Source organism: Kogia breviceps, chromosome 8 (assembly GCF_026419965.1).
Source record: "Kogia breviceps isolate mKogBre1 chromosome 8, mKogBre1 haplotype 1, whole genome shotgun sequence".
Classification (NCBI taxonomy): Eukaryota; Metazoa; Chordata; class Mammalia; order Artiodactyla; family Physeteridae; genus Kogia; species Kogia breviceps.
In genome coordinates this window covers 11,385,692-11,413,342 of record NC_081317.1, presented here as the reverse complement: position 1 = coordinate 11,413,342, position 27,651 = coordinate 11,385,692, and the positions used below count along the sequence as shown (strand labels likewise).

The following is a 27,651-nucleotide window of genomic DNA, read 5'->3' as shown; positions in this document are numbered from 1 at the left end:
TCAGTCAGGAACAGTTCCTAAGTCTTTCCTAGATTTGTATGAACCTGACAGTGAGACCAACCATTTGGTAAAATAACACTCACTTGTTTGATGTTTTCTGTTGATTCAGATTTCAATTCATCCCATTTCTGATGATGTTCACTTTAATCATTTGATTAATTCATCTGAGGTCTCTATTGTGAGATCACTCATTTTCCCTAAAGTGAATCAGCTATACATATACATATATCCCCTCTTTTTTGGATTTCCTTCCATTTAGGTCACCACAGAGCACTGAGTAGAGTTCGCTGTGCATAGGTTCTCATTAGTTATCCATTTTATACACAGTAGTGTATATATGTCGATCCCAATCTCCCACTTCACTCCACCCTCCCTTGCCCCCCTGGTATCCATATGTTTGTTCTCTACATCCGTGTATCTATATTTGGTTTACAAATAAGTTCATCTGTACCATTTTTCTAGATTCCACATATAAACGAAATTATATGATATTTGGTTTTCTCTTTCTGACTTACTTCACTCTGTATGAGTCTCTAGGTCCATCCACGTCTCTGCAAATGGCATGATTTCGTTCCTTTTTATGGCTAATATTCCACTGTATAAACGTGCCACATGTTCTTTATCCATTCCTCTGTTGATAAACATTTAGGTTGCTTCCATGTCCTGGCTGTTGTAAATAGTGCTGCAATGAACACAGGGGTGCGTGTATCTATTTTTAGTTTTTCAAGGAACCTCCACACTGTTCTCCATAGTGACTGTACCAATTTACATTCCCAACAACACTGTAGGAGAGTTTCCTTTTCTCCAAACCCTCTCCAGCATTTACTGTTTGTAGATTTTTTGATGATGGCCATTCTGAACGGTGTGAGGTGATACCTCATTGTAGTATGTATGTATGTATTTATTTATTTATTTATGGGTGTGTTGGGTCTTCGTTGCTGTGAGCGGGCTTTCTCTAGTTGCGGCGAGTGGGGGCTACTCTTCGTTGCGGTGTGTGGGCTTCTCATTGTGGTGGATTCTCTTGTTGTGGAGCACAGGCTCTAGGCGCGTGGGCTTCAGCAGCTGTGGCTCGAAGGCTCTAGAGTGCAGGCTCAGTAGTTGTGGTGCATGGGTTTAGTTGCTCTGTGGCATGTGGGATCTTCTCAGACCAGGGCTCAAACCCATGTCTCCTGCATTGGCAGGCGGATTCTTAACCACTGCGCCACCAGGGAAGCCCCCTCATTGTAGTTTTGACTTGCATTTCTCTAATAATTAGTGATGCCGAGCATCTTTTCATGTGTTTGTTGGCAATCTGTATGTCTTCTTTGGAGAAATGTCTATTTAGGTCTTCTGCCCATTTTTTGATTGGGTTGTTTGTTTTTTTGATATTGAGCTGCATGAGCTGTTTGTAAATTTTGGAGATTAATCCTTGTCAGTTGACTCATTGGCAAATATCTTCTATTCTGAGGGTTGTTTTTTCGTCTTGTTCATAGTTTCGTTTGCTGTGCAAAAGCTTTTAAGTTTAATTAGGTCCCATTAGTTTATTTTTGTTTTTATTTTCATTACTCTAGGAGATGGGTGAAGAAAGATCTTGCTGTGATTTATGTCAGAGTGTTCTGCCTATGTTTTCCTCTAAAAGTTTTAAAGTTTCTGGCCTTACATTTAGGTCTTTAATCCACTTTGGGTTTATTTTTGTGTATGGAGTTAGGGAGCGTTCTAATTACATTCTTTAACATGTAGCTGTCCACTTTTCCCAGCACCACTTATTGAAGAGGCTGTCTTTGCTCCATTGTATATTCTGGCCTCCTTTGTCATAGATTAGGTGACCATAAGTATGTGAGTTTATCTCTGGACTTTCTATCCTGTTCCATTGATCTATACTTCTGTTTTTGTGCCAGTTCAATACTGTCTTGATTACTGTAGCTTTGTAGTATAAAGTCGGGAAGCTTGATTCCTCCAGCTCCATTTTTCTTTCTCAAGATTGCTTTAGCTATTTGGGGTCTTTTATGTTTCCATACAAATTGTAAAATTTTTTGTTCTAATTCTGTGAAAAATGCCCTTGGTAATTTGGTAGGGATTGTACTGAATCTGTAGATTGCTTTGGGTAGTATAGTCATTTTCACAATATTGATCCTTCCAATCCAAGAACATGGTATATCTCTCCATCTGTTGGTATCATCTTTAATTTCTTTCATCAGTGTCTTATAGTTTTCTGCATACAGGTCTTTTGTCTCCCTGGGTAGGTTTATTCCTAGGTATTTTATTCTTTTGGTTGCAGGGGTAAATGGGAGTGTTTCCTTAATTTCTCTTTCAGATTTTTCATCATTAGTGTATAGGAATGCAAGAGATTTCTGTGCATTAATTTTGTATCCTGCAACGTTACCAAATTCATTGAGTAGCTCTAGTAGTTTTCTGGTGGCATCTATAGGATTCTCTATGTATAGTATCCTGTCATCTGCAAACAGTGACAGTTTTACTTCTTCTTTTCCAATTTGTAATCCCTTTATTTCTTTTTATTCCCTGATTGCCGTGCCTAGGACTTCCAAAACTATATTGAATGAGAGTGGCAAGAGTGGACATCCTTGTCTTGTTCCTGATCTAAGAGGAAATGCTTTCAGTTTTTCACCACTGAGAATGACGTTTGCTGTTGGTTTGTCATATATGGCCTTTATTATGCTGAGGTAGGTTCCCCTTATGCCCACTTTCTGCAGAGTTTTTATCATAAATGGGTGTTGAATTTTGGCAATAGATTTTTCTGTATCTATTGAGATGATCATATGGTTTTTATTCTTCAGTTTGTTAATATGATGTATCATACTGACTGATTTGTGTATATTGAAGAATCCTTGCATCCCTTGGATAAGTCCCACTTGATCATGGTGCATGATCCTTTTAATGTGTTGTTGGATTCTGTTTGCTAGTATTTTGTTGAGGATTTTTGCCTCTATGTTCAGCAGAAAATTATGGTCTGTGATTTTCTTTCTGTGAGTGTGATATCTTTGTCTGGTTTTGGTATCAGGGTGATGGTGGCCTCACAGAATGAGCTTGGGAGTGTTCCTCCCTCTGCAATTGTTTGAAAGAGTTTGAGAAGGAAAGGTGTCAGCTCTTCTGTAAATGTTTGATAGAATTCACCAGTGAAGCCATATGGTCCTGGACTTTTGTTTGTTGGAAGATTTTTAAATCACAGTTTCAATTTCATTACTTGTGATTGGTCTGTTCATATTTTCTATTTGTCCTGGTTCAGTCTTCGAAAGTTGTACCTTTCTAAAAATTTGTCCATTTCTTCCAGGTTGTCCATTTCATTTGGGTAGAGTTGCTTATACTCTCTTATGATACTTTGTATTTCTGTGGTGTCAGTTGTAACTTCTCCTTTTCCACTTCTAATTTTACTGATTTGAGTCCTCTCCCTTTTTTTCTTGATGAGTCTGGCTAACGGTTTATCAATTTTGTTTATCTTCTCAAAGAACAGCTTTTAGTTTCATTGATCTTTGCTATTGTTTTCTTCATGTCTATTTCATTTATTTCTATTCTGATCTTTATGATTTCTTTCCTTGTACTACCTTTGGGTTTTGTTTGTTCTTCTTTCTCTAGTTCCTTTAGGTGTAAGGTTAGGTTGTTTATTTGAGATGTTTCTTATTTCTTGAGGTGGTATTGTATTGCTATAAACGTCCCTCTTAGAACTGCTTTTCCTGCATCCCATAGGTTTTGGGTCATCATGTTTTCACTGTCATTTGTTTCTTTATTTCCTCTTTGATTTCTTCAGTGATCCCCTGGGTATTTAGTAGCATGCTGTTTAGCATCCACGTGTTTGTGTTTTTTACAGTTTTTCTTTTTCCTGTAACTGATTTCTAATCTCACAGTGTTGTGGTCAGAAAAGATGTTTGATACAATTTCAATTTTCTTAAATTTACTGAGGCTTGATTTGTGACCCAAGATGTGATCGATGCTGGAGAATGTCCCATGTGCACTTGAGAAGAATGTGTATTCTGTTACTTTTGGATGGAAGGTGCTATAAATATCAAGTAAGTTTATCTTAATTGGTCTACTGTATCATTTAAGGTTTGTGTTTCCTTATTAATTTTCTGTCTGGATGATCTGTCCACTGGTGTAAGTGGGGTGTTAAAGTCCCCCACTATTACTGAGTTACTGTCGATTTTATCTTTTATGGTTGTTAGCATTTGCCTTACATACTGAGGTGCTCCTTTGTTGGGTGCATTAATATTTACAACTGTTATATCTTCTTGGATTGATCCCTTGATCACTGCGGAGTGTCCTTCCTCATCTCTTGTAACAGTCTTTATTTTAAAGTCTATTTTGTCACAATGAGTATTGCTACTCCAACTTTCTTTTGATTTCCATTTGCATGGAATATCTTCTTCCATCCCCTCACTTTCAGTCTGTATGTGTCCCTAAGTCTGAAGTGGGTCTCTTGTAGACAACATATATATGCATCTTGTTTTTTTATCCATTCAGCCAGGCTGTGTCTTTCAGTTGGAGCATTTAATCCATTTACATAATTATCAATATGTATGTTCCTGTTGCCATTTTCTTAATTGTTTTGGGTTTGTTTTTGTAGGTCTTTTTCTTCTCTTGTGTTCCCCAGCTAGAGAAGTTCCTTTAGCATTTGTTGTAAAGCTGGTTTGCTGGTGCTGAATTCTCGCAGCTTTTGCTTGTCTGTAAAGCTTTAGATTTCTCTGTTGAATCTGAATGAGATCCTTGCTGGGTAGTGTCATCTTGGTTGTAGGTTTTCCCCTTTCATCACTTTAAATATATCCTGCCACTCCCTTCTGGCCTGCAGAGTTTCTGCTGAAAAATCAGCTGATAACCTTATGGGGATTCCCTTGTATGTTATTTTTTGCTTTTCCCTTGTTGCTTTTAGTTTTTCTTTGTATTTAATTTTTGTTAGTTTGAATAATATGTGTCTTGGCGTGTTTCTTCTTGGGATTATCCTGTTTTTAGACTCTCCATGCTTCATAGATTTGGATGACTATTTCCCTTCCCATGTTAGGGAAGTTTTCAACTATAATCTCTTCAAATATTTTCTCAGACCCTCTCTCTTTCTCTTCTTCTTCTAGGACACCTATAATTTGAATGTCTGTTTGTTTAATGTTGTCCCAGAGATCTCTGAGACTGTCCTCATTTCTTTTCATTTTTTTTTCTTTATTCTGCTCTGTGGCAGTTATTTCCACTATTCTATCTTGCAGTTCACTTACCCGTTCTTCTGCCTCAGTTATTCTGCTACTGATTCCTTCTAGTCTGTTTTTCATTTCAGTTATTGTGCTGTTCATCAATGTTTATTTGTTCTTTAGTTTTTCTAGGTCCTTGTTAAGTATTTCTTGTATCATCTTGATCTCTGCCTCCATTCTATTTCTGAGATCTGGATCATCTTTGTTATCATCACTCTGAATTCTTTTTCAGGTAGATTGCCTATTTCCTCTTCATTTATTTGGTCCTGTGGGTTTTTACCTTGCTCCTTTGTCTGAAACATATTTCTCTGTTGTCTCATTTTGTCTAACTTACTGTGTTTGTGGTCTGCTTTCCAAAGGCTGCAGGGTCTTAGCTCCTCTTGTTTCTGGTGTCTGCCCTCTGGTGGGTGAGGTTGGTCCAGGGGCTTGTGTAGGCTTCCTCGAGGGAAGGACTGGTGCCTGAGCTCTGGTGGGTGGCGCTGAGTCTTGTCCCTCTGATGGACAGGGCTGCATCAGGGGGTATTTTCTGGGGTGTCTGTGAGCTTAGTACGACTTTAAGCAGGCTGTCTGCTGCTAGGTAGGGCTGTGTTCCTGTCTTAGTGGTTGTTTGGCCTGAGGCATCCAGCACTGGGGCCTGCAGGCAGTTGTGAGATCTTAGATCTTGGTGGAAACCTCGTGAGAGCACACACCAATTAATATTCCCCGGGGTTGGGAATTTTCTGGCAGTCCTGGACTTGGCGCTCCCACCCTAGAGGCTCAGGCCTGACCCCTGGCTGGGAAACTAAGACCCTGCAAGTTGCATGGCATGGCCAAAAAAACAAACAAACAAAACAAAAAAAGAAACGAAAAAAAGGAAAAGAAGAGAAAGAGATAAACAAAACCAAACAAAAACAAGCAAATAAAAGGCAAAAAAACCCCAAAACAAGAAAACAACCAAACAACAGAACCCAAAAATGAAAACAATAAAAACAAAACTAATAAAACCAAAGAAACACAAAACAACAAAAAAGTAAAATAAAGATAGAAAAATTAAAAATATATTTTAAAACGTTTTTCTTAAAGAAAACATAAAAATAAAAACAGGGAGAGACCTTCAAGATGGCAGAGGTGTAAGAGTGGTGATCACCTTCCTCCCCACAAATACAACAGAATACATCTACACATGGAACACCTACTGAACGCTGGCGGAACACCTCAGACTTCCCAAAAGGCAAGAAACTCCCCACGTACCTGGGTAGGTCAAAAGAAAAAAGAAAAAAACAGAGATAGAAGAATAGAGACAGGACCTGCAACTCTGGGAGGGACCTGTGAAGCAGGAAAAGTTTCCATACACTGGGAAGCCCCTTCACTGGCAGAGATGGGTGGTGGGCAGGGGGGAGGCTTCAGAGCCACAGGGAAGAGTGCAGCAATAGGTGTGCACAGGGCAAAGTGGAGAGATTCCTGTACAGAGGATCAGTGCTGACCAGCACTCATCAGCCTGAGAGGCTTGTATGTTCACCAGCCAGGGCGGGTGGGGGCTGGGGGCTGGGGGCTGGGAGCTGAGGCTCTGGCTTCAAAGATCAGATCCCAGGGAGAGGACTGGGGTTGGCTGCGTGAACACAGCCTGAAGGGGGCTAGTGTGCAACAGCTAGCTCAGAGGGAGTCTGGAAAAAAGTCTGAAACTGCCTAATAAGCAAGAGACCATTGCTTTGGAGTGTGCAAGGAGAGGGGATACAGAGCACCACCTAAACGAGCTCCAGAGATGGGTGTGAGCTGCGGCTATCAGTACACACACCAGAGACAGGCATGAAATGCTAAGGCTGGTGCTGCAGCCACCAAGAAGCCTGTGTGCAAGCACAGGTCTCTATCCACACCTCCCCTCCTGGGAGCCTATGCTCCCTGCCACTGCCAGGGTCCCGTGATCCGGGGACAACTTCCCCGAGAGAATGCATGGCACGCCCCAGGCTGCTGCAACATCATGTCGGCCTCTGCCGCTGCACGCTCACCCCACATTCCGTACCCCTCCCTCCCTCCAGCCTGAGTGAGCCAGAGCCCCCTAATAGGCTGCTACTTTAACCCTCGCCTGTCTGAGCAAAGAACAGATATGCCCTCAGGTGACCTACATGCAGAGGTGGGGCCAAATCCAAAGCTGAACCCCAGGAGCTGTGTGAACAAAGAAGAGAAAGGGAAATTTCTCCCAGCAGCCTCAGGAGCAGCAGATTAAATCTCCACAATTAACTTGATGTACCCTGCATCTCTGGAGTACCTGAATAGACAAAGAATCATCCCAAAGTTGAGGTGGTGGACTTTGGGAGCAACTACAGACTTGGGGTTTGCTTTCTGCATCTAATTTGTTTCTGGTTTTATGTTTATCTTAGTTTAGTATTTAGAGTTTATTATCATTGGTAGATTTGTTTATTGATTTGGTTGCTCTCTTCCTTTTTTTATATATATAGATATATATCTTTTCCTTTTTCTTTTTTTGTGAGTATGTGTATGCTTCTTTGTGTGATTTTGTCTGTATAGCTTTGCTTTTAACATTTGTCCTAGGGTTTTTTCTTTTAAAAAAATTTTTTTAGTATAGTTTTTAGGGCTTGTTATCATTGGTGGACTTATTTTTGATTTGGTTGCTCTCTTCTTTCTGTTTTCTCTTTTAAAAATTACTTATTAATTTTTAATAATTTTTAAAATTTTAATGACTTTATTTTATTTTTTTCTTTCTTTCTAACTCCCTTTTCTTCGGAGCCGTGGGGCTGACAGGGTCTTGGTGCTCTGCCCGGGTGTCAGGCCTGTGCCTCTGAGCTGGGAGAGCCGAGTTCAGGACATTGAGATCTCCATCTCAATGCTAAGACCCAGCTCCACTCAAAAACCAGCAAGCTAGTGCTGGACACCCTATGCCAAACAACTAGCGAGACAGAAACAAAACCCCACTTATTAGCAGAGAGGCTGCCTAAAATCATAATAAGGTCACAGACACCCCCAAAACACACCACCGGACACGGTCCTGCCCACCAGAAAGACAAGATCCAGACTCATCCACCAGAACACAGACACCAGTCCCTCCACCAGGAAGACTACACAACCCACTGAACTTAACCTTAGCCACTGGGGGCAGACACCAAAAACAACAGGAATTATGAACCTGCAGCCTGCGAAAAGGAGACACCAAACACAGTAAGTTAAGCAAAATGAGAAGAGACAGAAACACACAGCAGATGAAGGAGCAAGGTAAAAACCCACCAGACCAAACAAATGAAGGGGAAATAGACAGTCTACCTGAAAAAGAATTTAGAGTAATGATAGTAAAAATGATCCAAAATCTTGGAAATAGAATGGAGAAAATACAAGAAACATTTAACAAGGACCTAGAAGAACTATAGAGCAACCGAACAATGATGAATAACATAATAAATGAAATTTAAAATTCTCTAGAAGGAATCAACAGCAGAATAACTGAGTCAGAACGGATAAGTGAGCTGGAAGATAAAATAGTGGAAATAAGTGCTGCAGAGCAGAATAAAGAAAAAAGAATGAAAAGAAATGAGGACAGTCTCAGAGACCTCTGGGACAACATTAAATGCACCAACATTCGAATTATAAGGGTCCCAGAAGAAGAAGAGAAAAAGAAAGGGACTGAGAAAATATTTCAACAGATTATAGTTGAAAACTTCCCTAATTTGGGAAAGGAAATAGTCAAGTCCAGGAAGCACAGAGAGTCCCATACAGGACAAATCCAAGGAGAAACAGACCAAGACAGATATTAATCAAACTATCAAAAATTAAATTCAAAGAAAAAATATTAAAAGCAGCAAGGGAAAAATAACAAATAACATACAAGGGAATCCCCATAAGGTTAAAAGCTGATCTTTCAGCAGAAACTCTGCAAGCCAGAAGGGAGTAGCAGGACATATTTAAAGTGATGAAAGGGAAAAACCTACAACCAAGATGATTCTACCCAGCAAGGATCTCACTCAGATTCAACGGATAAATCAAAACCTTTACAGATAAGCAAAGGCTAAGAGAATTCAGCACCACCAAACCAGCTTTACATCAAATGCTAAAGGAACTTCTCTAGGCAGGAAACACAACAGAAGGAAAAGACCTACAAAAACAAACCCAAAACAATTAAGAAACTGGTAATAGGAACATACATATCGATAACTACCTTAAATGTAAATGGATTAAATGCTCCCACCAAAAGACACAGACTGGCTGAATGGATCAAAAACAAGACCTGTATATATACTGTCTACAAGAGACCCACTTCAGACCTAGGGACACACACCGACTGAAAGTGAGGGGATGGAAAAAGATATTCCATGCACATGGAAATCAAAAGAAAGCTGGAGTAGCAATTCTCACATCAGACAAAATAGCTTTTAAAATAAAGACTATCACAAGAGACAAAGAAGGACACTACATACTGATCAAGGGATCAAGCCAAGAAGAAGATATAACAATTGTAAATATTTATGCATCCAACATAGGAGCACCTCAATACATAAGCCAAATGCTAACAGCCATGAAAGGGGAAATTGACAGTAACACAATCATAGTAGGGGACTTTAACACCCCACTTTCACCAATGGACAGATCATCCAAAATGAAAATAAATTAGGAAACACAAGCTTTAAATGATGCATTAAACAAGATGGACTTAATTGATATTATAGGACATTACATCCAAAAGCAACAGAATACACTTTCTTCTCAAGTGCTCATGGAACATTCTCCAGGATAGATCATATCTTGGGTCACAAATCAAGCCTTGGTAAATTTAAAAAAATTGAAACTGAATCAAGTATCTTTTCCAACCACAATGCTATGAAAGTAGATATCAACTACAGGAAAAAAATAATCTGTAAAAAATACAAACACATGGAGGCTAAACAATACAGTACTAAATTACCAAGAGATCACTGAACAAATCAAAGAGGAAATCAAAAAATACCTAGAAAGAAATGACTGAAAACATAATGACCCAAAACCTATAGGATGCAGCAAAAGCAGTTCTCAGAGGGAAGTTTATAGCAATATAATCCTACCTCAAGAAACAAGAAACATCTCAAATAAACAACCTAACCTTAAACCTAAAGCAATTAGAGAAAGAACAAAAAACCCCAAAGTTAGTAGAAGGAAAGAAATCATAAATATCAGATCAGAAATAAATGAAAAACAAATGAAGGAAATGATAGCAAAGATCAATAAAACTAAAAGCTGGTTCTTTGAGAAGATAAACAAAATTGATAAACCATTAGCCAGACTCATCAAGAAAAAAAGGGAGAAGACTCAAATCAATAGAATTAGAAATGAAGAAGGAGAAGTAACAACTGACACTGCAGAAATACAAAGGATCATGAGAGATTACTACAAGTAACTATATGCCAATAAAATGGACAACTTGGAAGAAATGGACAAATTCTTAGAATAGCACAGCCTTCTGAGACTGAACCAGTAGACATAGAAAAGCTGAACAGACCAATCACAAGCACTGAAATTGAGACTGTGATTAAAAATCTTCCAACAAACAAAAGCCCAGGACCAGATGGCTTCACAGGTAAATTCTATAAACCTTTAGAGAAGAGCTAACACCCAGCCTTCTCAAACTCTTCCAAAATATAGTGGAGGGAGGTACACTCCCAAACTCATTCTACGAGGCCACCATCACCCTGACACCGAAATCAGGCAAAGATGTCACAAAGAAAGAAAACTACAGGCCAATATCACTGATGAACATAGATGCAAAAATCCTCAACAAAATACTAGCAAACAGAATCCAAGAGCACTTTAAAAGGATCATATACCGTGATCAAGTGGGGTTTATCCTAGGGATGCAAGGATTCTACAATACATGCAAATTAATCAATGTGATAAACCATATTAAAAAATTGAAGAAAAAAACCACATGATCATCTCAATAGATGGAGAAAAAGCTTTTGACAAAATTCAACACCCATTTATGATAAAAACCCTCCAGAAAGTAGGCACAGAGGGAACTTACCTCAACATAATAAAGGCCATATATGACAAACCCACAGCCAACATCGTCCTCAATGGTGAAAAACGGAAACCATTTCCTCAGAAACAAGACAAGGCTGTCCACTCGCACCACTATTATTCAACATAGTTTTGAAGTTTTAGCCACAGCAATCAGAGAAGAAAAAGAAATAAAAGGAATCCAAATCGGAAAAGAAGAAGTAAAGCTGTCACTATTTGCAGATGACATGACACTATACATAGAGAATCCTAAAGATGCTACCAGAAAACTACCAGAGCTACTCAATGAATTTGGTAAAGTTGCAGGATACAAAATTAATGCACAGAAATCTCTTGCATTCCTATACATTAATGATGAAAAATCTGAAAGAGAAATTAAGGAAACACTCCCATTTACCACTGCAACCAAAAGAATAAAACACCTAGGAATAAACCTACCTAAGGAGAAAAAAGACCTGTACGCAGAAAACTGTAAGACACTGATGAAAAAAATTAAAGATAATACAAACAGATGGAGAGATATACCATGTTCTTGGACTGGAAGAATCAACATTGTGAAAATGACTATACTACCCAAAGCAATCTACAGATTCAACGCAATCCCTGTCAAACTACCAATGGCATTTTTCACAGAACTAGAACAAATATTTCACAATTTGTATGGAAACACAAAAGACCCCGAATAGCCAAAGCAGTCTTGAGAAAGAAAAATGGAGCTGGAGGAATCAGGCTCCCTGACTTCAGACTATACTACAAAGCTACAGGAATCAAGACAGTATGGTACTGGCACAAAAACAGAAATATAGATCAATGGAACAGGATAGAAAGCCCAGAGATAAACCCACGGACATATGGTCACCTTATTTTTGATAAAGGAGGCAAAAATATAAAATGGAGCAAAGACAGCCTCTTCAATAAGTGGTGCTGGGAAAACTGGACAGCTACCTGTAAAAGAATGAAATTAGAACACTCCCTAACACCACACACAAAGATAAACTCAAAATGGGTTAAAGACCTAAATGTAAGGCCAGACACTATCAAACTCTTGGAGGAAAACATAGGCAGAACACTATGACATAAATCACACCAAGATCCTTTTTGACCCACCTCCTAGAGAAATGGAGATAAAAACAAAAATAAACAAATGGGACCTAATGAAACTTCAAAGCTTTTGCACAGCAAAGGAAACCATAAACAAGACGAAAAGACAGCCCTCAGAATGGGAGAAAATATTTGCAAATGAAGCAGCTGACAAAGGATTAATCTCCAAATTTACAAGCAGCTCAATATCAAAAAAAACAAACAACCCAATCAAAAAATGGGCAGAAGACCTAAATAGACATTTCTCCAAAGTAGATATACAGATTGCCAACAAACACATGAAAGGATGCTCCATGTGACCAATCATTAGAGAAATGCAAATCAAAAAAACTACAATGAGGTATCACCTCACACCAGTCAGAATGGCCATCATGAAAAAAATCTACAAACAATAAATGCTGGAGAGGATGTGGAGAAAAGGGAACCCTCCTGCACTGTTGGTGGGAATGTACATTGATCCTGCCACTATGGATAACAGTATGGAGGTTCCTTAAAAAACGAAAAATAGAACTACCATATGACCCATCAATCCCACTACTGGGCACATACCCTGAGAAAACCATAATTCAAAAAGAGTCATGTACCACAATGTTCACTGCAGCTCTATTTACAATAGCCAGGACATGGAAGCAACCTAAGTGTCCATCGACAGATGAATGGATTTGGCACATATATACAATGGAATATTACTTAGTCATAAAAAGAAACAAAATTGAGTTATTTGTAGTGAGGTGGATGGACCTAGAGCCTGTCATACAGAGTGAAGTTAAGTCAAAAAAAGAAAAACAAATACCATATGCTAACACATATACATGGAATCTAAAAAAAAAAAAAAAAGTTTCTGACTAACCTAGGGGCAGGACAAGAATAAAGACGCAGACCTACTAGAAAGAGAATGCACTTGAGGACATGGGGAGGGGGAAGGGTAAGCTGGGACAAAGTGAGAGAGTGGCAATGGACATATATACACTACCAAATGTAAAACAGATAGCGATTGGGAAGCAGCCGCATAGCACAGGGAGATCAGGTTGGTGTTTTGTGACCATCTAGAGGGGTGGGAGGGAGACACAAGAGGGAGGAGATATGGGGATATATGTATAAGTATATCTGATACACTGTGTTATAAAGCAGAAACTAACATACCACTGTAAAGCAGTTATAGTCCAATAAAGATGTTAAAAAATAAAAATAAAATAACAGAACAAAATGAAACCAAAAACACATATTTTCCTGGGGCCTCCGCGGTCAGTGTCTTTGCCCCCACAGTGAGCCACAGTACCCCCCGCCTCTCCAGGAGGCCCCTCCAATACCTTTAGGCAGGTCTCTGGGCCCGCTGTGGGCACAGTGGGGGCAGCTCAGACTCTGACCTAGTCCAACTCCTGCATGTACTTGCCCCCAAAGTCCACAGCTGCTAAAGCTAGACCAGTCTTAGTTGTGGGAGCACTCATTGTCCCTTCAGATATTCCACACGCGCAGGGTTTACCAAGCCAATCGCGGGGATTTAATCTGCAGCTTGTGCAGTTGCAGGGAGAGATTTCTGTTTCTCTGCCTTCGTTGCACACCCCCTGGGAGTCAGCTTTGGTTTGGGTCCCACCTGTGCCTCTGCATGTGGACCACCCTCAGGCATCTGGTCCTCGCCCAGGTGAGAGGGGGCGAAAGCAGCAGCTGACTGGGGCACACTTGCTTGGCTCAGGCCGCGGAGGGATAAGGCGGCCACAAGTGGGGTGCATGCGCCTCCTCCAATGGGATCCCCCTCTAGTGCCTGCAGGGGCGAGACTGGCAGGGAGTTGCAACAGACTGGGGCGTGCTCGCTTCGGTGGGAGTCCCGCCCAGTTCCTGCGGAGGCAGGGGCTGGCGTGGGGGGAGAGAGTCCGAAGATGGCGGCCCCGCCCATTGTGTGCCACTCAACAATGGCGCCTCGCTTCCAAGGTAGACCACTCTTCCTCCAGAAGTGTTTCTGGCCGGGGAGCCCCTCACTCCCATCCCCTCAGGCTGTCTCCACACAGCTGAGCTCCTCACTCCAGTCCCTTCCGCCTGTCTCCACGCAGCCAATAGCAGTTCTCACCCTGGGTCCGCTCTCCTAACCCCACGCTTTAGCACTCAGCCCCTGCCTGCCTTGGCCGATTCCTGTCTCAGGCTGGGGCGCCCAGGGCTGATTCCTGAGGAGGCTTTGGTGGGGGCAGCGCTCAGGATCCCAGAACCTGCGCAGGAAGAGGAGGCCTTGGCTTGAGGGAATCCTTCTCAGATGGGTGACCCTCCCAGTGCCCGTGGAGGTGGGGGCCAATGGGTGGGGAAGGGGGTTGCCCTGGCCGCCCCGCCCCTTGTGCACCACTCAACAATGGCGCCTTGCTTCTACGGTGGCCTGGGCTTCCGCAAACTTTCCCGGTTGTGGAGTTCCTTACTCCCGTCCCTTCAGGCTGTCTCTTCACAGACAACAGCTGTACCCTCCCTGGGTCCACTCTCCAAACCCCACTTTCCAGCACCCAGCACCCCTCCACACCAGGAGACACACGACTCAGGCTGGGGTGCGCAGGGCTGCAGCACAGACCACGCATGCACATCTTACTCTCTCCTGCCTTCCACAGACCGGTTGCTGCATTCCCCTCCGATGCCCTGAAACTCCTTCTCTGTCCCAGCTGATTTACCTGCCCTGAGGGAGTTTCTCTGAGTGCAGGAACCTCTCCTCACCTTCAGCTCCCCACCAGAGGTGCTGGTCCCTTTCTGTTTCCTCTTTTCTTTTTTTCTTTCTTTCCTCCTACCCGGTTGCATGGGGATTTTTCTGGTCCTTTTACGTGTCCGAAGCCTTCCACTAGTGTTCAGCAAGTGCTCTGTGAGAACTGTTCCATTTGTAGATGTATTCTTGATGTCCTTATGAGGAGAGGTGAATTCTACGTCTTCCTCTTCCACTATCTTGACTCCTCCCCTCTCTCCATCATGTTTTGAACACTACATTACTTTTGGCACAAAAAGATATTCCAGACTCATACTTTTCCCTGTCTCAGCTCTGGAACTTCAGGGAGTCCTGGCTCCTTTTAGTAGAAAATGAATTTAGAAACCAAGATTTGGGCACTTTGGTGTGCTCATTGCTACTTGTGTATAGTTGACCCCAGACCCTTTCCGTGGATAGAGACAGGGAATATTTTACATACACACACACACACACACACACACACACACACACACACACACACACACCCCTACAATACAGTTACATCTCCGTTTCTATATCACATATATTGAAAGCCATGGGTTCATACCCATGGCTCTAATTCTAATCCAACATGGGAATCATTCTAGTTTCCTCCCTTTACATATTTGTAACAATAATCTAACAAAAGTGAAAAATCCTGCCCCTATTTTCTTAATATATTTACTTGCTTGTATGTAAGCAATCTTTTTTCACTGCCCCTACCTCCCTCTCCATCTAGATGCTCTCCTTGCCCTGCTGGAACATTGATATCCAATGCTAGGCCACCAATGTCTGCCTCCCTCCCTCAGACCGCCCACCAATAAAAAATGCCCTCCTCACCCCAGGCTCCAACACCCTAGTGCTGGGCCACTGCTCCTGTCCTCTTTCCCACGTGGCTCCTCTAGATCCCATTGAAGTTCTGACATCTGGTGCCCCGATGATGCCAAGCCACTGTCACCACTGCTCCACATAAATAAATGCCTCACTCCTCAGCCTCCAACACCCTTAGCCAGGTTGCTCTCTGACTTCGATGCTCTCCTCACCCTCTGCCGTCCCTTCCACAGGGATGCCATCATTGCCCGATTCAGGGCCTGATAACCCTGTTGTGTCAGTGAATTAAACAGACACTCTCATATGTAGCTTAGGCTCAGGCACTCCATGCTGAGCCATCGTGGTCACTCCCCACGCCTCCAGCTGAAGTCTACCTACCCTGCCCAACTTTCCCAATGACTTCTGGACTTGGGGAAGGGATTCTGTTTTTCTTAATGAAAGCTCTTTCCTCATTTTCTAATCTGATAACCCACACCTTGCAAACAATTAAGCCAGTTGTAGGCAGACTACCTATCATCTGTGTCATAATTCCTTTAACCAGAAGAAATTTAATAAAAAGAGTCCTTTGTATAAGGGAAACACACTTCACTAAAACACATCACTGATCTCAGTCTTTAACACTCCAAGAGGCAGGGTCCTTATCTGGGGCAACAGCACAGAGGATGGATACACCAATTTTACAGGATAATAATCCTATCTCCCCTACGCATAGTTTGTACCTACCCAATCTTTCCTGTATCCCAAGACATGTTTTCCAAAGTCTAGTAAGTTTGTTTGTTTGTTTTTTAACTGACTGGAGCTTATATATGGGAGAAAAGAAATGTGAGTTAACTTCCAATTCTAAGACTGTTAAGAGCCTACATGCTATATAATTTTATTTACTAAAGACCCCTTTCAATTTTGAATGAAAAACTGAATGTTTGACAAAAGTGAACTGTGAATCAGCAATCAATGAACAGACCCAAGGTGGCCTCTTAACTCATTCATCAAAGAGTACATCACTTCTTTTAGGACAGAATTCCCTGCTATCTAAGCATCCTTTCAGAGTGAGTGTAGTGATCTAGGGAGTCATTTCTGTTAGTTATTCCCTCCATTTACTGTGGTCTCTGGAATACATTTGCCAGTAAGTAAATCTAACTTAAAGATTTATCCATTATTCACACAATTTCCACCTTTTCTCCAAAAATAGCATTTCCCAAAGTGTGTTCCAGGAAACACTGGCATCTCAGAATGTTAATATTTGTCATGGAATTAAAAGCATATGGGGCCAAATAAGTTGGGAATATTTGGGTAACACAGATTTCTCCACTGTAGGACTTTTCAGAGCCTATATTACATGAATCTTAAGGAGACAAAGCTTTTCCTTTCCCTGACCCAATATCACTCAACTATGGTAACCCTTTTTGAATGGAGCATTTCTTAGAACTAATGTTCTGTAGAAAATATGATGAAAAAAATTCTCTAACATTTAATAATAATACATCTCTTTAATTAAAAATCTTAGGGGCTTCCCTGGTGGCGCAGTGGTTGAGAGTCCGCCTGCCGATGCAGGGGACGCGGGTTCGTGCCCCGGTCCGGGAGGATCCCGCATGCTGCAGAGCGGCTGGGCCCGTGAGCCGTGGCCGCTGAGCCTGCGCGTCCGGAGCCTGTGCCCCGCAACGGGAGAGGCCACAGCAGTGAGAGGCGCGCGTACAAAAAAAAAAAAAAAATCTTAGGCCATTTACAAAAAAGGAAAATATACGAAGTTAGATATATGGACAAATATTCAACTTACTAATAATCAAAGAAATGCAGTTAAAACAATGAGAACTGTTCACCTGTCAAGAACACAATGAATTCAACAAATGATACTGGCAAGAGTATGGTGACCCAGGCACTCTTGTACTTTGCCAGTAGAGGGTATCTGTCTTTTAAGAAAACAGTACAATTCTTTTGGAAAGCAGTTTGGCAAATGTTTTTGAAATGTTTATGTCCACTAACCTTAAAATGGCCCATCTGAGATTCTCTTCTTAAGGAAACATTCCAAAATGAAGAAAATGTTTTATGCTCAAAGATGCTAACAGCTATACTTATAATAATGAAAAAAATCCCAAATAATGAAAATTTCCAGTAACAGGGAAATGTCTCAGTAAACCAAGGTACATGGTACAGGATATGCAACCGTGAAAAAGATTTACAACGTTTTTATTAGCATGGGGGAAATGCTTCTATTATTATGGTACCTAAAAACTGTGGGCGTCAAAAGTCTAAGTAGATCCAGTTGCCCCTTGACGCCCATGGAGGATACTTCAACATGCCATTTCTTCCAAAAGTACAGTGAGGTAGAGCTGAACTTTTAAAGTGATTTTCAGACCCTTAAAAAAAATCACTGTAAAAGCACAAGAAAGCCCTACTGAAATGGGAACTGGGACAGCTGGTTAGGTCACTTGCCAGTTAAGTGTTTTACTCATAAATCCCAGCAATTCAAATTTGTGCCTCAGCAAAATTATTATTTAATACATACGATGAACTTGTGGAGCTGCTTGGGAATATAAGATGGTGACTATTAACTCTGAATGCTAAGGGTCTATTTATTATTTATTTAATTCAAAAAGTAAAGGAAGAAAACATCCCAAAATGCTAGCAATATTTATTTGGCGGGGGAGGGGGTGGAGTAGGGACACATATTAGGATTGATTTTTCTCTTCCTTCCTACTGCTTTCTGAATTCCCCAAACTTTCTGTAACGGGAATGCATTACTTTTTTAGTAAATGTTTTAGTGAAATACAAGGCATGAAAGTTAAAGTTTACTCGTTAAAAAGAATAAAATAAAAGGCAAATACCTGTCCTTTTGTCGTGTAATCTGCCAAGATGTTAAGCAGCTTATAAAATACTTCGAACCAGGGGAGATAGCTGGGGGAAGAAGAGGAAACACATGGAATATTAGTACGCAGGTCAAAAACTTTAACCAGGAGCTAATTCAAGATGGTACATTTCGGTTTCTCTCTACATCATGAAGAGCCTTCCTGTCATAGGCTGTGCTGGAAACGCAGACTGGTAAAATGTTAATTATTTCTGAGATTTAAAAAAAATTTCCTGTGTAAGGCAGAAGATTGAATGTCCATTATAAATTATTCCCATGCCTCAGAGCTAGAACAGGTTCACAGAGAAGAAATTCAAAGCAGACTCTGCAATCAGGAACCATCTCTGAATAGCCCCCCAGGCCCCACACCCATCCCTTCCAGGAAAGCTTCTGTTCAAGTTTCTCATGATTGGACACACGGAGCCACACACACATACAGCACTTCCACTGCTGCCATGTGCAAGGTGTCCCAAAGGCCCCATGAGCCTGAAACCACTCATCAAACCTTCTATTACAATGCACCCTTCCCTGTACTCACTGCAGAAAGAGCTCTAACTCTGCACTCCACCCTGCCCTCCACCGGTTCTGACCATCATCTCCCTTAACTCTGATGACAGCCTGGTCCTGACCTTCCTTCACCCTCTGTGTGGCTCATAGAATGGTCTTTCTAAAGTGCAAATCTAAGTGGCACATTGGATTAAATTCCTGCAGTGGTGCCCCATCGCTACGGGACTTCTTAGGACAGTGTTCAAGGCTCCTCTGTCAGGTCCTTGACTGTGTCTCCAGCTGTCCTCACCCTGCAGCCCCACATACATACTCCTCTCATTGCAGCCACACTCCGAGGAACGTCCAGGCCTCCTCAAGCCTGCCTGAGCTTGCACTGCATACACCTGGCACTTTTCTCCCTCTGACCTTCATGATCTAGTCTAGCTCATTTCTGCTCATCCTCCTAACAGTTCCCCACCCCCTCCCCATCCCCGCCTCTCATGCCCTAATTCCCTTTTTTCTGTGCTGCCCTGTCACGTGCAAACTCCTGTTATAACAGTCCACACACCGTGTGGCACTCAATGGCTTGTCTGTCTTCCCAGCAGACTGAGCATGATGAAGAGGAAGGATCACATCTTTCTTTACTTTGTCTTCCCAGGACCAAGCATGGAGCCTGGCAGACCCTCAGCGCTCAGTGTTGATAGAACAAACAAAACCAAACAAAGACTGACAACGGAGGTGCACTGTTGCTATAGAATTATTGTTGAAACATACCCCTACTCCCAAGAAGTTTTTTCACTTAAAATTTAAATGGCTTTGTTCTCCATAAGAAACTTTTCCAAAGCAATATCAGAGACTCATGTGGGAAGAGCGTCATACCAAGCGCTTGCCGCCCTGCTCACATCTGCCCTGCTGCACTAACAGTATCCGTTACTGATAAAGTGGAGCACTGACTCCATCCTGCCAAGCAGAGGGAAATCAGCGCCCTGGGCAGATTACCAGCTGTACTGTTGAGGGTAATAAATGAAGTGAGAGGCAATAGAGAGGACAGATAAAGCGCACAGTTCTCTGTCATTAACGTCTGTCTGAAGCCAGCACATGCTACTGTAAAATTTAAGTAGCTTATCACAATATACTGATAAGCAACTTAACTTTTCACTTCTATGACAGTATTATCACTTATGTTAATATGTTTCAATCAGCTCTGGCAGCTGCATATTGATTATTACAGAGCAAATGACTGCTGCCACTTTACACAGCATTTACTTTGGCAGAGTAATGTAAACATTCAAGAGGGATTAGGGAGGAGATAAGTTTCTCCCCTCCTATTCTGTTAAATAAACCTCAGCTGAGTTAAAAGCCATTCTAGAAGGAACAATAAATCCCCTCAGAAGAAAACTCCTGCCCAGATTAGAGGACTGGTAGCAAACAAATTCAACCAAGGATTACAAATAACTTTTTTTTTCCCTGAAAGAAAAAAATACCACTAGTTAAATCCAGCAGGAAGGGGTCGAGGGGAAGCAAGAAGAGAAAATATTTTCTTGTCAGGAAACCATGGCTTCAAGTAAATGAGAGAAAAGCTGAAGTTATTTTAGGAAGTCCTGATCAAGTGACTTGGGACAGGCTGGCTTCTCTGATGACTTAGGACTGTGGTATACAGGAAGCAGTTTGGGCCACTAGGTTCAACTGACCAACATAGTTTGGGCCCAGAACCTCACACCTCCACGTCCTCCCGGGCTGTGAGGAAGCAGGAGGTTGACATGGTGCGGCCGCCCAGCCCACAGCAGACTGTGCCCAGGTTCTCACACTCAGCCTGGACCTCACCAAATCGATTCTTTTTGGCTACGCTAAGCAGAACCCTCAGCCATGGGAGGTTTTGTAGTTACCCTGGAAATCAGCCATCTCTTTCTTCCTTCAGCCTGACTGGACACAACTGTTCCCCACATGTTGTCCCCTGTGCACTGACAGATGAATATCTAGTGATGGCAGTGTTAAGGTCTTGAAACCAAAACCCAGCTGTCTTCTTCAAAGGATCCCTCTTTTCCCCTGTTGGGAGGCCAGGGTTCACAGCTGAACTTTATCCAGTGGCGTTTCCTGTACTGCTTCATTAGTGTGGACACAACAGCTTCACGCTGCCTGCATGGGTGCAGGTGAGGATATGGAGACCCTCCACTCCATTTTGTACTTGTCTGTCAGCATGGAGTAAACACTACTTCCCAATCCAGAGACAGGAAACAAACACTCCATTACGCTGCTCCTCCCGGGAGAGCTAAAGGAGCTCCAAACATCTCGGCGCCTGCTCAACTTGCTACCTTAATGCAACTGCTCGCGTTTGCAATGCAGAGCATCAGCATGTGGTGGGCTCAGTCCAAGGCTGGGGCCAAAAATCTCAATCACAAAGGGTCCCTGCACTCAAGAAGGCCACGGTCCTAGGTGGGAAAAAGACATATACAACAAGGAGTAAGAGTTTAGGTGGGGGAGTTGGAACTCTTTCCCAAGTGTTTTATTTAGCGTAGGCTTTTGGATCAAATTATTAAATTAAAAGGAGCATTATCATGACCCAATCAGCAGAGCCTTGATGGCAAAAAGCCAAAATGGGAAAAGGCACCGGCCTTGATCCAAGCTTCTCTTGCCAAATCATGGGTCAGGTAACTTTGTCCCAGGGTCTGTCCTTACTCCCTTACCTGACAGTCAAATGAAGATGCTTTTGTTTTGTGTGAGGCAATATAAATTCTTAAACTTGAGAAGAGCTCAGGCAGCACTCAAGTATTCCTACACACATGACCTTACTAATGTGGGCTATCACAAGCCTTTGTGAGAAGTGCAGGGGCAGGTCCCAGAGATTGCACATAGAGTCAAATGGCTCACAGTCAAAATCACCAGTAAAAATGCCCTTAAGATGACTCCAATGTACAGCAGACTTGGTTTGTATAGAAACAAAGCAGATGGCCCAAGTTTGGGGGACCTATTGAATGAAAACTGCCTCTGTTCAAATCTGTCAGCTTGGTGAGCTGCTTACCCTCCAGGTGAACTTAGGAACTGAGTGCAACAGAGGATAGATAGATGACTCACTTTTCTAATCTCACTCCACTGAATGGACTTCAGTATAATCATTCCCACACATGTACGAGTGACCTGGAATAGTGTGTATATGATGGGATTCCACTCCAGTGTCTTAAGTACTAAAATAGAAAACCATTACAAACTTTATAAAACTCTCCCACTTCACTTGCTAATAGTTCAGTTCAAAGCCATTAAATGAGCCCAAGCAAGGTAGAGGTGTGTGTGTGTGTGTGTGTGTGTGTGTGTGTGTGTGTGAGAGAGAGAGAGAGAGAGAGAGAGAGAGAAACAGAGAGAGAGAGATGGGGTGCAATGGTGGCAGAAGCGGACCAAGTTGAGAAAGGTGACCACCTGGGAGAAGAGTAGTAGTGAGCAGGATGTCACAGCACAAGCATGGAGAGGACAATATCCCCCAGATGGAACAAACTGGACAGAGTTTTGGAGCCCAAGTGGGGTAAGGAGGATTCCCTGGTAAGGAAAAGTGAGGGCTCCAGGAGGATAAGGAGGGTGTCTACACAGGAGGTGGCCTGGCTTCGAGTGTCAGAACTCAAAAAGGGTAAGAAGGGTGTTTAAGTAGGGGAAAGGCCTGGCACTGGGTAATGAAAGCATCTATGTCAGTAGAAAGAAGTTGACAGAGTAGTATTAGAACCCAAGAGGATTAAAAAAGAGCATCTGGAAGGCAGTCCAGTGTGGGATGCCAGAGCCTAAGTGGACAGGAGGGCTTCCATGAAGGATGGCCAGGCAGAGTCCAAGCAGTTGAGAAGGATGTCTATGGCAGGAGGAGACAGCAGTGATTGTCTTGCCTACGATGTCAGAGTTCAAATGGAGTGAGGACGGCAGCCACAGAGGAGGGGGGCTATAACAGAGGGAGATTGGTTACACACAGGGGAATATATCAAGACTGATCAAGTAAGTAAATATATAATGAAAACCAAGCTTATTACTATTAGAGAAGAGAGTTACAAATATGAATAGGGAGAAAATAAGAATGAACCCTACCACACTGAACTGGAATTATATGTAACTATGTGAAATCATGGAGAGAGATAAAAGAAATACAAATACAAATGTATGTGTGTACATTATTACAGATATTACAGATACACATACAGATACATATATTCTCTAGCTCTAGCCACTGAAGGGCCTGGCACAGACATTCCAATTATAATAAGCACACTTAATGCCCAAATCCTGTCTTCTAAGTACTATTCTCCACTAGAAGGAACCAGGGCTCCTGGAAGAAATGTCTGATTCCAGGGCCAGGGCTGGGAAATACCTTGTGCTAGAAAAAAGGCAGTGCTCAACTTATGCTTAGGACATACCAATGGGACACAAAAGCTAGTATGGATGGGTTCCTACTGACCGTATCTGTGACAATTTGAGCATCAAAACAAATAAGGATAGAAAGAGATCATTTAATAATAACTAAAACAGAAAATCATGAGTCTATGCTGGAACAAATAAGCAAATTAAAAGTTTGGTAAGGATAGGATGAGGATATTCCTAGTATACTTCTTAATTACAAAGGGAAAAAGAATGGAGAGTCCTAGGAGATATGTCCTCAGTCAAGTAGTGGGACAAACTGAAATAGGGTACCACCTGGAAGAATGCAATGAAAAGAACGCAGAATACTATTATATTCTGGCCACAGAGTAGAACTGAATTCCTGAGGAAACATCAGATAAACCCAAACTGAAGAACCTTTTACAAATTAATAGCCTAAATGTCAAGTTCATAAAAGTCTAGGAAACACTGAGGAGTTATTTCAGAGTAAGAAGACTAAAGAGACATAACAACAAAATGCAACATGTGATTCTGAACTATATCCTTTATATACACTCACACTTACACACACACACACAAATGGGAGGTCCAAGTATTACATGGCAGTACTGCATCAAAATTAATACTAATTTTCTGATTTTGATGATTGTAATGTAGCTATGTAAAAAAAAATCTTTTTAAACACATACTAAAGTATTCGAGGGTTACTGGGTATTATTTTGGCAACATCTCCCAAATGGGGCATTTGTATTATACTCACACTTTTCCGTATGTTTGTTATTGTTTCAAAATTAAAATAAAATGGGCAGGAGAGAATCTAAAGAGTCTCTTCTTCCATAAACACTACCATAAGTAGGGACTTCCCTGGTGGTTAAGACTCTGCACTCCCAATGCAGGGGGCCTGGGTTCGATCCCTGGTCAGGGAACTAGATCCCACATGCCACAACAAAGATCCCACATGTTGCAAAAAAAAAAAAAAAAAAATCCCGCATGCTGCAAAGATCCCATGTGCCACAACAAAGGCCCAGAGCAGCCAAATAAATAAATAAACAGTAGACCAACTAGAGTGTACAGAATAATGATACGAGTTGGGAAAATAAAATAAAAAATTTAAAACCATGGCTATAGGGAGGGGCATGCAATGGAGAGAAGAGCTGGTTGCAACTGTGAGTGGGAGTCAATATGTATCACAGAGAGAAGGTTGGGCTTCAGCTAAGTCTTGAAAGAGGTTGTTCTCTGCCTAAGGGAAGAAGGTTGGAATGGGTGGGGATAAAGAGCATTAGAGGCAGGGAAAACTCATGAGCAAGGGCTTGTAGGCACAAACCACTGGTGCAGTTGGAATAGCCAGAGAGCAGGGTGTGCAGGCTGCAGGAGGACAAAGATGAGGCAGGGGGCAGAAGGGCCAGCTCTGGAGGGACTCTCATATGCCAAATGCATGGGCCTCCCTTTTATTCTGGAATCGGTGGGGAACCAACGGGCCAGTTAAAGAGAAGTAACATTCTGAAGATGAGTATTTAGAGCCAGGCAGAAAGTGATTATCTCCCCCTCACCATAGCCCAGTGGGTCATCTCAGCCTTACCAGAACCACTGTCCATTTTGCTACCCTAAAAAGAAAAACTTCGATAATATCTAGTTATGGGCTTCCCTGGTGGCGCAGTGGTTGAGAATTCGCCTGCCAATGTAGGGGACACAGGTTCGGTCCCTGGTCTGGGAAGATCCCACATGCCAAGGAGCAACTAAGCCCATGCACCACAACTACTGGGCCTGCACTCTAGAGCCCGTGAGCCACAACTACTGAAGCCCTCATGCCACAACTACTGAAGCCTGTGCGCCTAGAGCCTATGCTCCACAGCAAGAGAAGCCACCACAATGAGAAGTCTGCAAGGAAGAGTAGCCCCCGCTCACCACAACTAGAGAAAGCCCATGCACAGCAATGAAGACCCAACAAAGCCAAAAAAAAAATATATATATATATATATATATATATATATATATATATGAGATCTAGTTATACACATAATTTGAAAAAGATCAACAAAATGCTCTGGCTGTAGTATGAAAGAGAAATGAAAAAGTACTTTACAACAAAAAGTTTAACATTTAAACACTCAGGCACCATTATATTAGAAGATATAATGAAATAGTACCTCCCTGAGGGCTTGCCGCAGATGTGCATTTACTCATGTTTGGAATGATGCGTTTAAAGCTAAGAAGAGTGACATGCAATACAGTCTTTCAATTTTTCTTTGTGATTTCCACTGCCTAAGAAGCTCTTAAAACTCCATTGCAGGTACTCTAAGAGAGGTATCCCTTCTTTTCTTACTTCCTGCCAGCATATTTTGCCAAGATTCATTGGATAACAAAGCATCCCTTGGCTAAGGCTACTTGGCATATTACCAATCCCCACCCCCCAAATTTAAACAAGCAGAGCAGCATGGGACATCGGGAGAACACAGACTTGAGTCGAATAACCTTGTATGAATCTCAGTTCTGATACTTAGTAGCTGTGACACCTCAGGAAGTAATCTCTCAAAGACTCAGTTTCCTCTTCTACAAAAAGATACACACCATCTAACTAATGTAACTGATGTATACAGAGACACCCAACCCCAGGCCTGGAATACTCTTCCTGTCCCTCTCTGCCTAACATTCCTGGTGTCTGCTTCAGAGGTTCCTCCAGGACTCTGTATAGGAATTCTTCAGGCCCCGCAGTCACCAGAGCAGACAGGAAATTACAACCTGTTATAAGAGGAACATACTCACAAATGATATGACCGCTTAAACCAGTAAGTCCCCACTTAGCCCTTCCAGTTTGACTAGCATCTATAGCTACTCCTCTGTCAGTGTCTCATTGGTCAAATGCCTACAATAAAATGAAAATAAAGGACTTCCCTGGTGGCGCGGTGGTTACGAATCCTCCTGCCAATGCAGGGGACACGGATTCGAGCCCTGGCCCGGGAAGATCCCACATGCCGAGGAGCAACTAAGCCCGTGCGCCCCAACTACTGAGACTGTGCTCTAGAGCCCATGAGCCCCAACTACTGAGCCCGTGTACCACAACTACTGAAGCCCGTGTGCCTAGAGCCAGTGCTGCACAACAAGAAAAGCCACGACAATGAGAAGCCCATGCACTGCAACAAAGACCCAACACAGCCAAAAATATAAATAAATAATAAATAAATTTACTTAATGCAAATAAAAGTTCAACCTTTGCAATGGATGCAGGATTTCATGAAGTCCTTGTTAGACATACTGGACAATTGCTCAGAGCTAAGGCAAAGTGACTGATAAATGAAGACCTGGCAGCATTAGACCAGGTAACAAGAGACGCAGAGAAAAATCAAGAAAAACAAGGATGGTGGCACATCAAAACAAAACAAATTCAATATCAAAGGGTTAAGAGAGGCCTTGGGGAAATCGATGACGTCCTCAAAAACTTTTGGAAAAATGACTACTTTTATGATTATGCTATGAAAGTCAAAAATGAAGTGTTATTGTGTCTGAAAAATCATACCCCCCCGACAAAAAATCCACTTGGTTCATTATTCTAAGAACTAATGTGTTGTTGGAATAAAAGCTAGATTTTGTCAAAACGAATTTATTTTCAAAGTTTGTTTCATTTTTTCTAGATAAAAATTCTAAATAACCCCCCCATTTTTACTATAAAATTTTGGTCCCACTTAAATACATGCTTTTTAGTCCCAGAATATGAGGCCGTCCTGGGCTTACCCTATATGAAGACTCACCTCAGTTCTTGACTAGTATCAACTCCATGAGGGCAAGGATCATAACTGTATATTGACTGTTTAATCTCTAATGTGTGCCTGGCACATGTTAGATATCCACTAAGTCAGAACTTCCTTTGACAGATATAACTCAACCCTACAGTTTCTACTAAGGCCATTACCACTAGAGCCACAGAGAAACAGTCAACCAACTCTTATTGGGAGGTGGGGTTCCACATTTAGGAGGCAGCATTTTGGTTAGAAAAATGATCCAGAACCAAAAACAATACCTATCAATGGACTGCTGGAGTGACAAATAATTTAAAATAGAGTGAGCAAATATTCAAAGTAGATCAAGAAGTACCCACAAACTTAAGATTTCTTGCTCCTTGTCCATCCCTTCAATGCAAGTAAACCCTGCTATCTACTCTTTTTGTTTCTACTTCAAGTACTATGGGAAGATGTAATATGAGAAAATGTCAAAAACCA

The 27,651-nt window shown here is 41.9% G+C and overlaps 1 protein-coding gene across 10 annotated transcripts in view; it reads right to left on the bottom strand.

Annotated features, from left to right (window-relative positions):
• Window positions 1-27,651, bottom strand: part of DENND1A (DENN domain containing 1A) — a 543,770-nt gene that overhangs the window by 260,229 nt on the left and 255,890 nt on the right. For all 10 annotated transcript variants that reach the window (XM_059073023.2, XM_067040763.1, XM_059073026.2 and 7 more), the window contains one exon: window positions 18,585-18,654. In XM_059073023.2, the coding sequence (XP_058929006.1) occupies window positions 18,585-18,654 (70 nt within the window). The remainder of the gene's footprint in view (window positions 1-18,584; window positions 18,655-27,651) is intronic.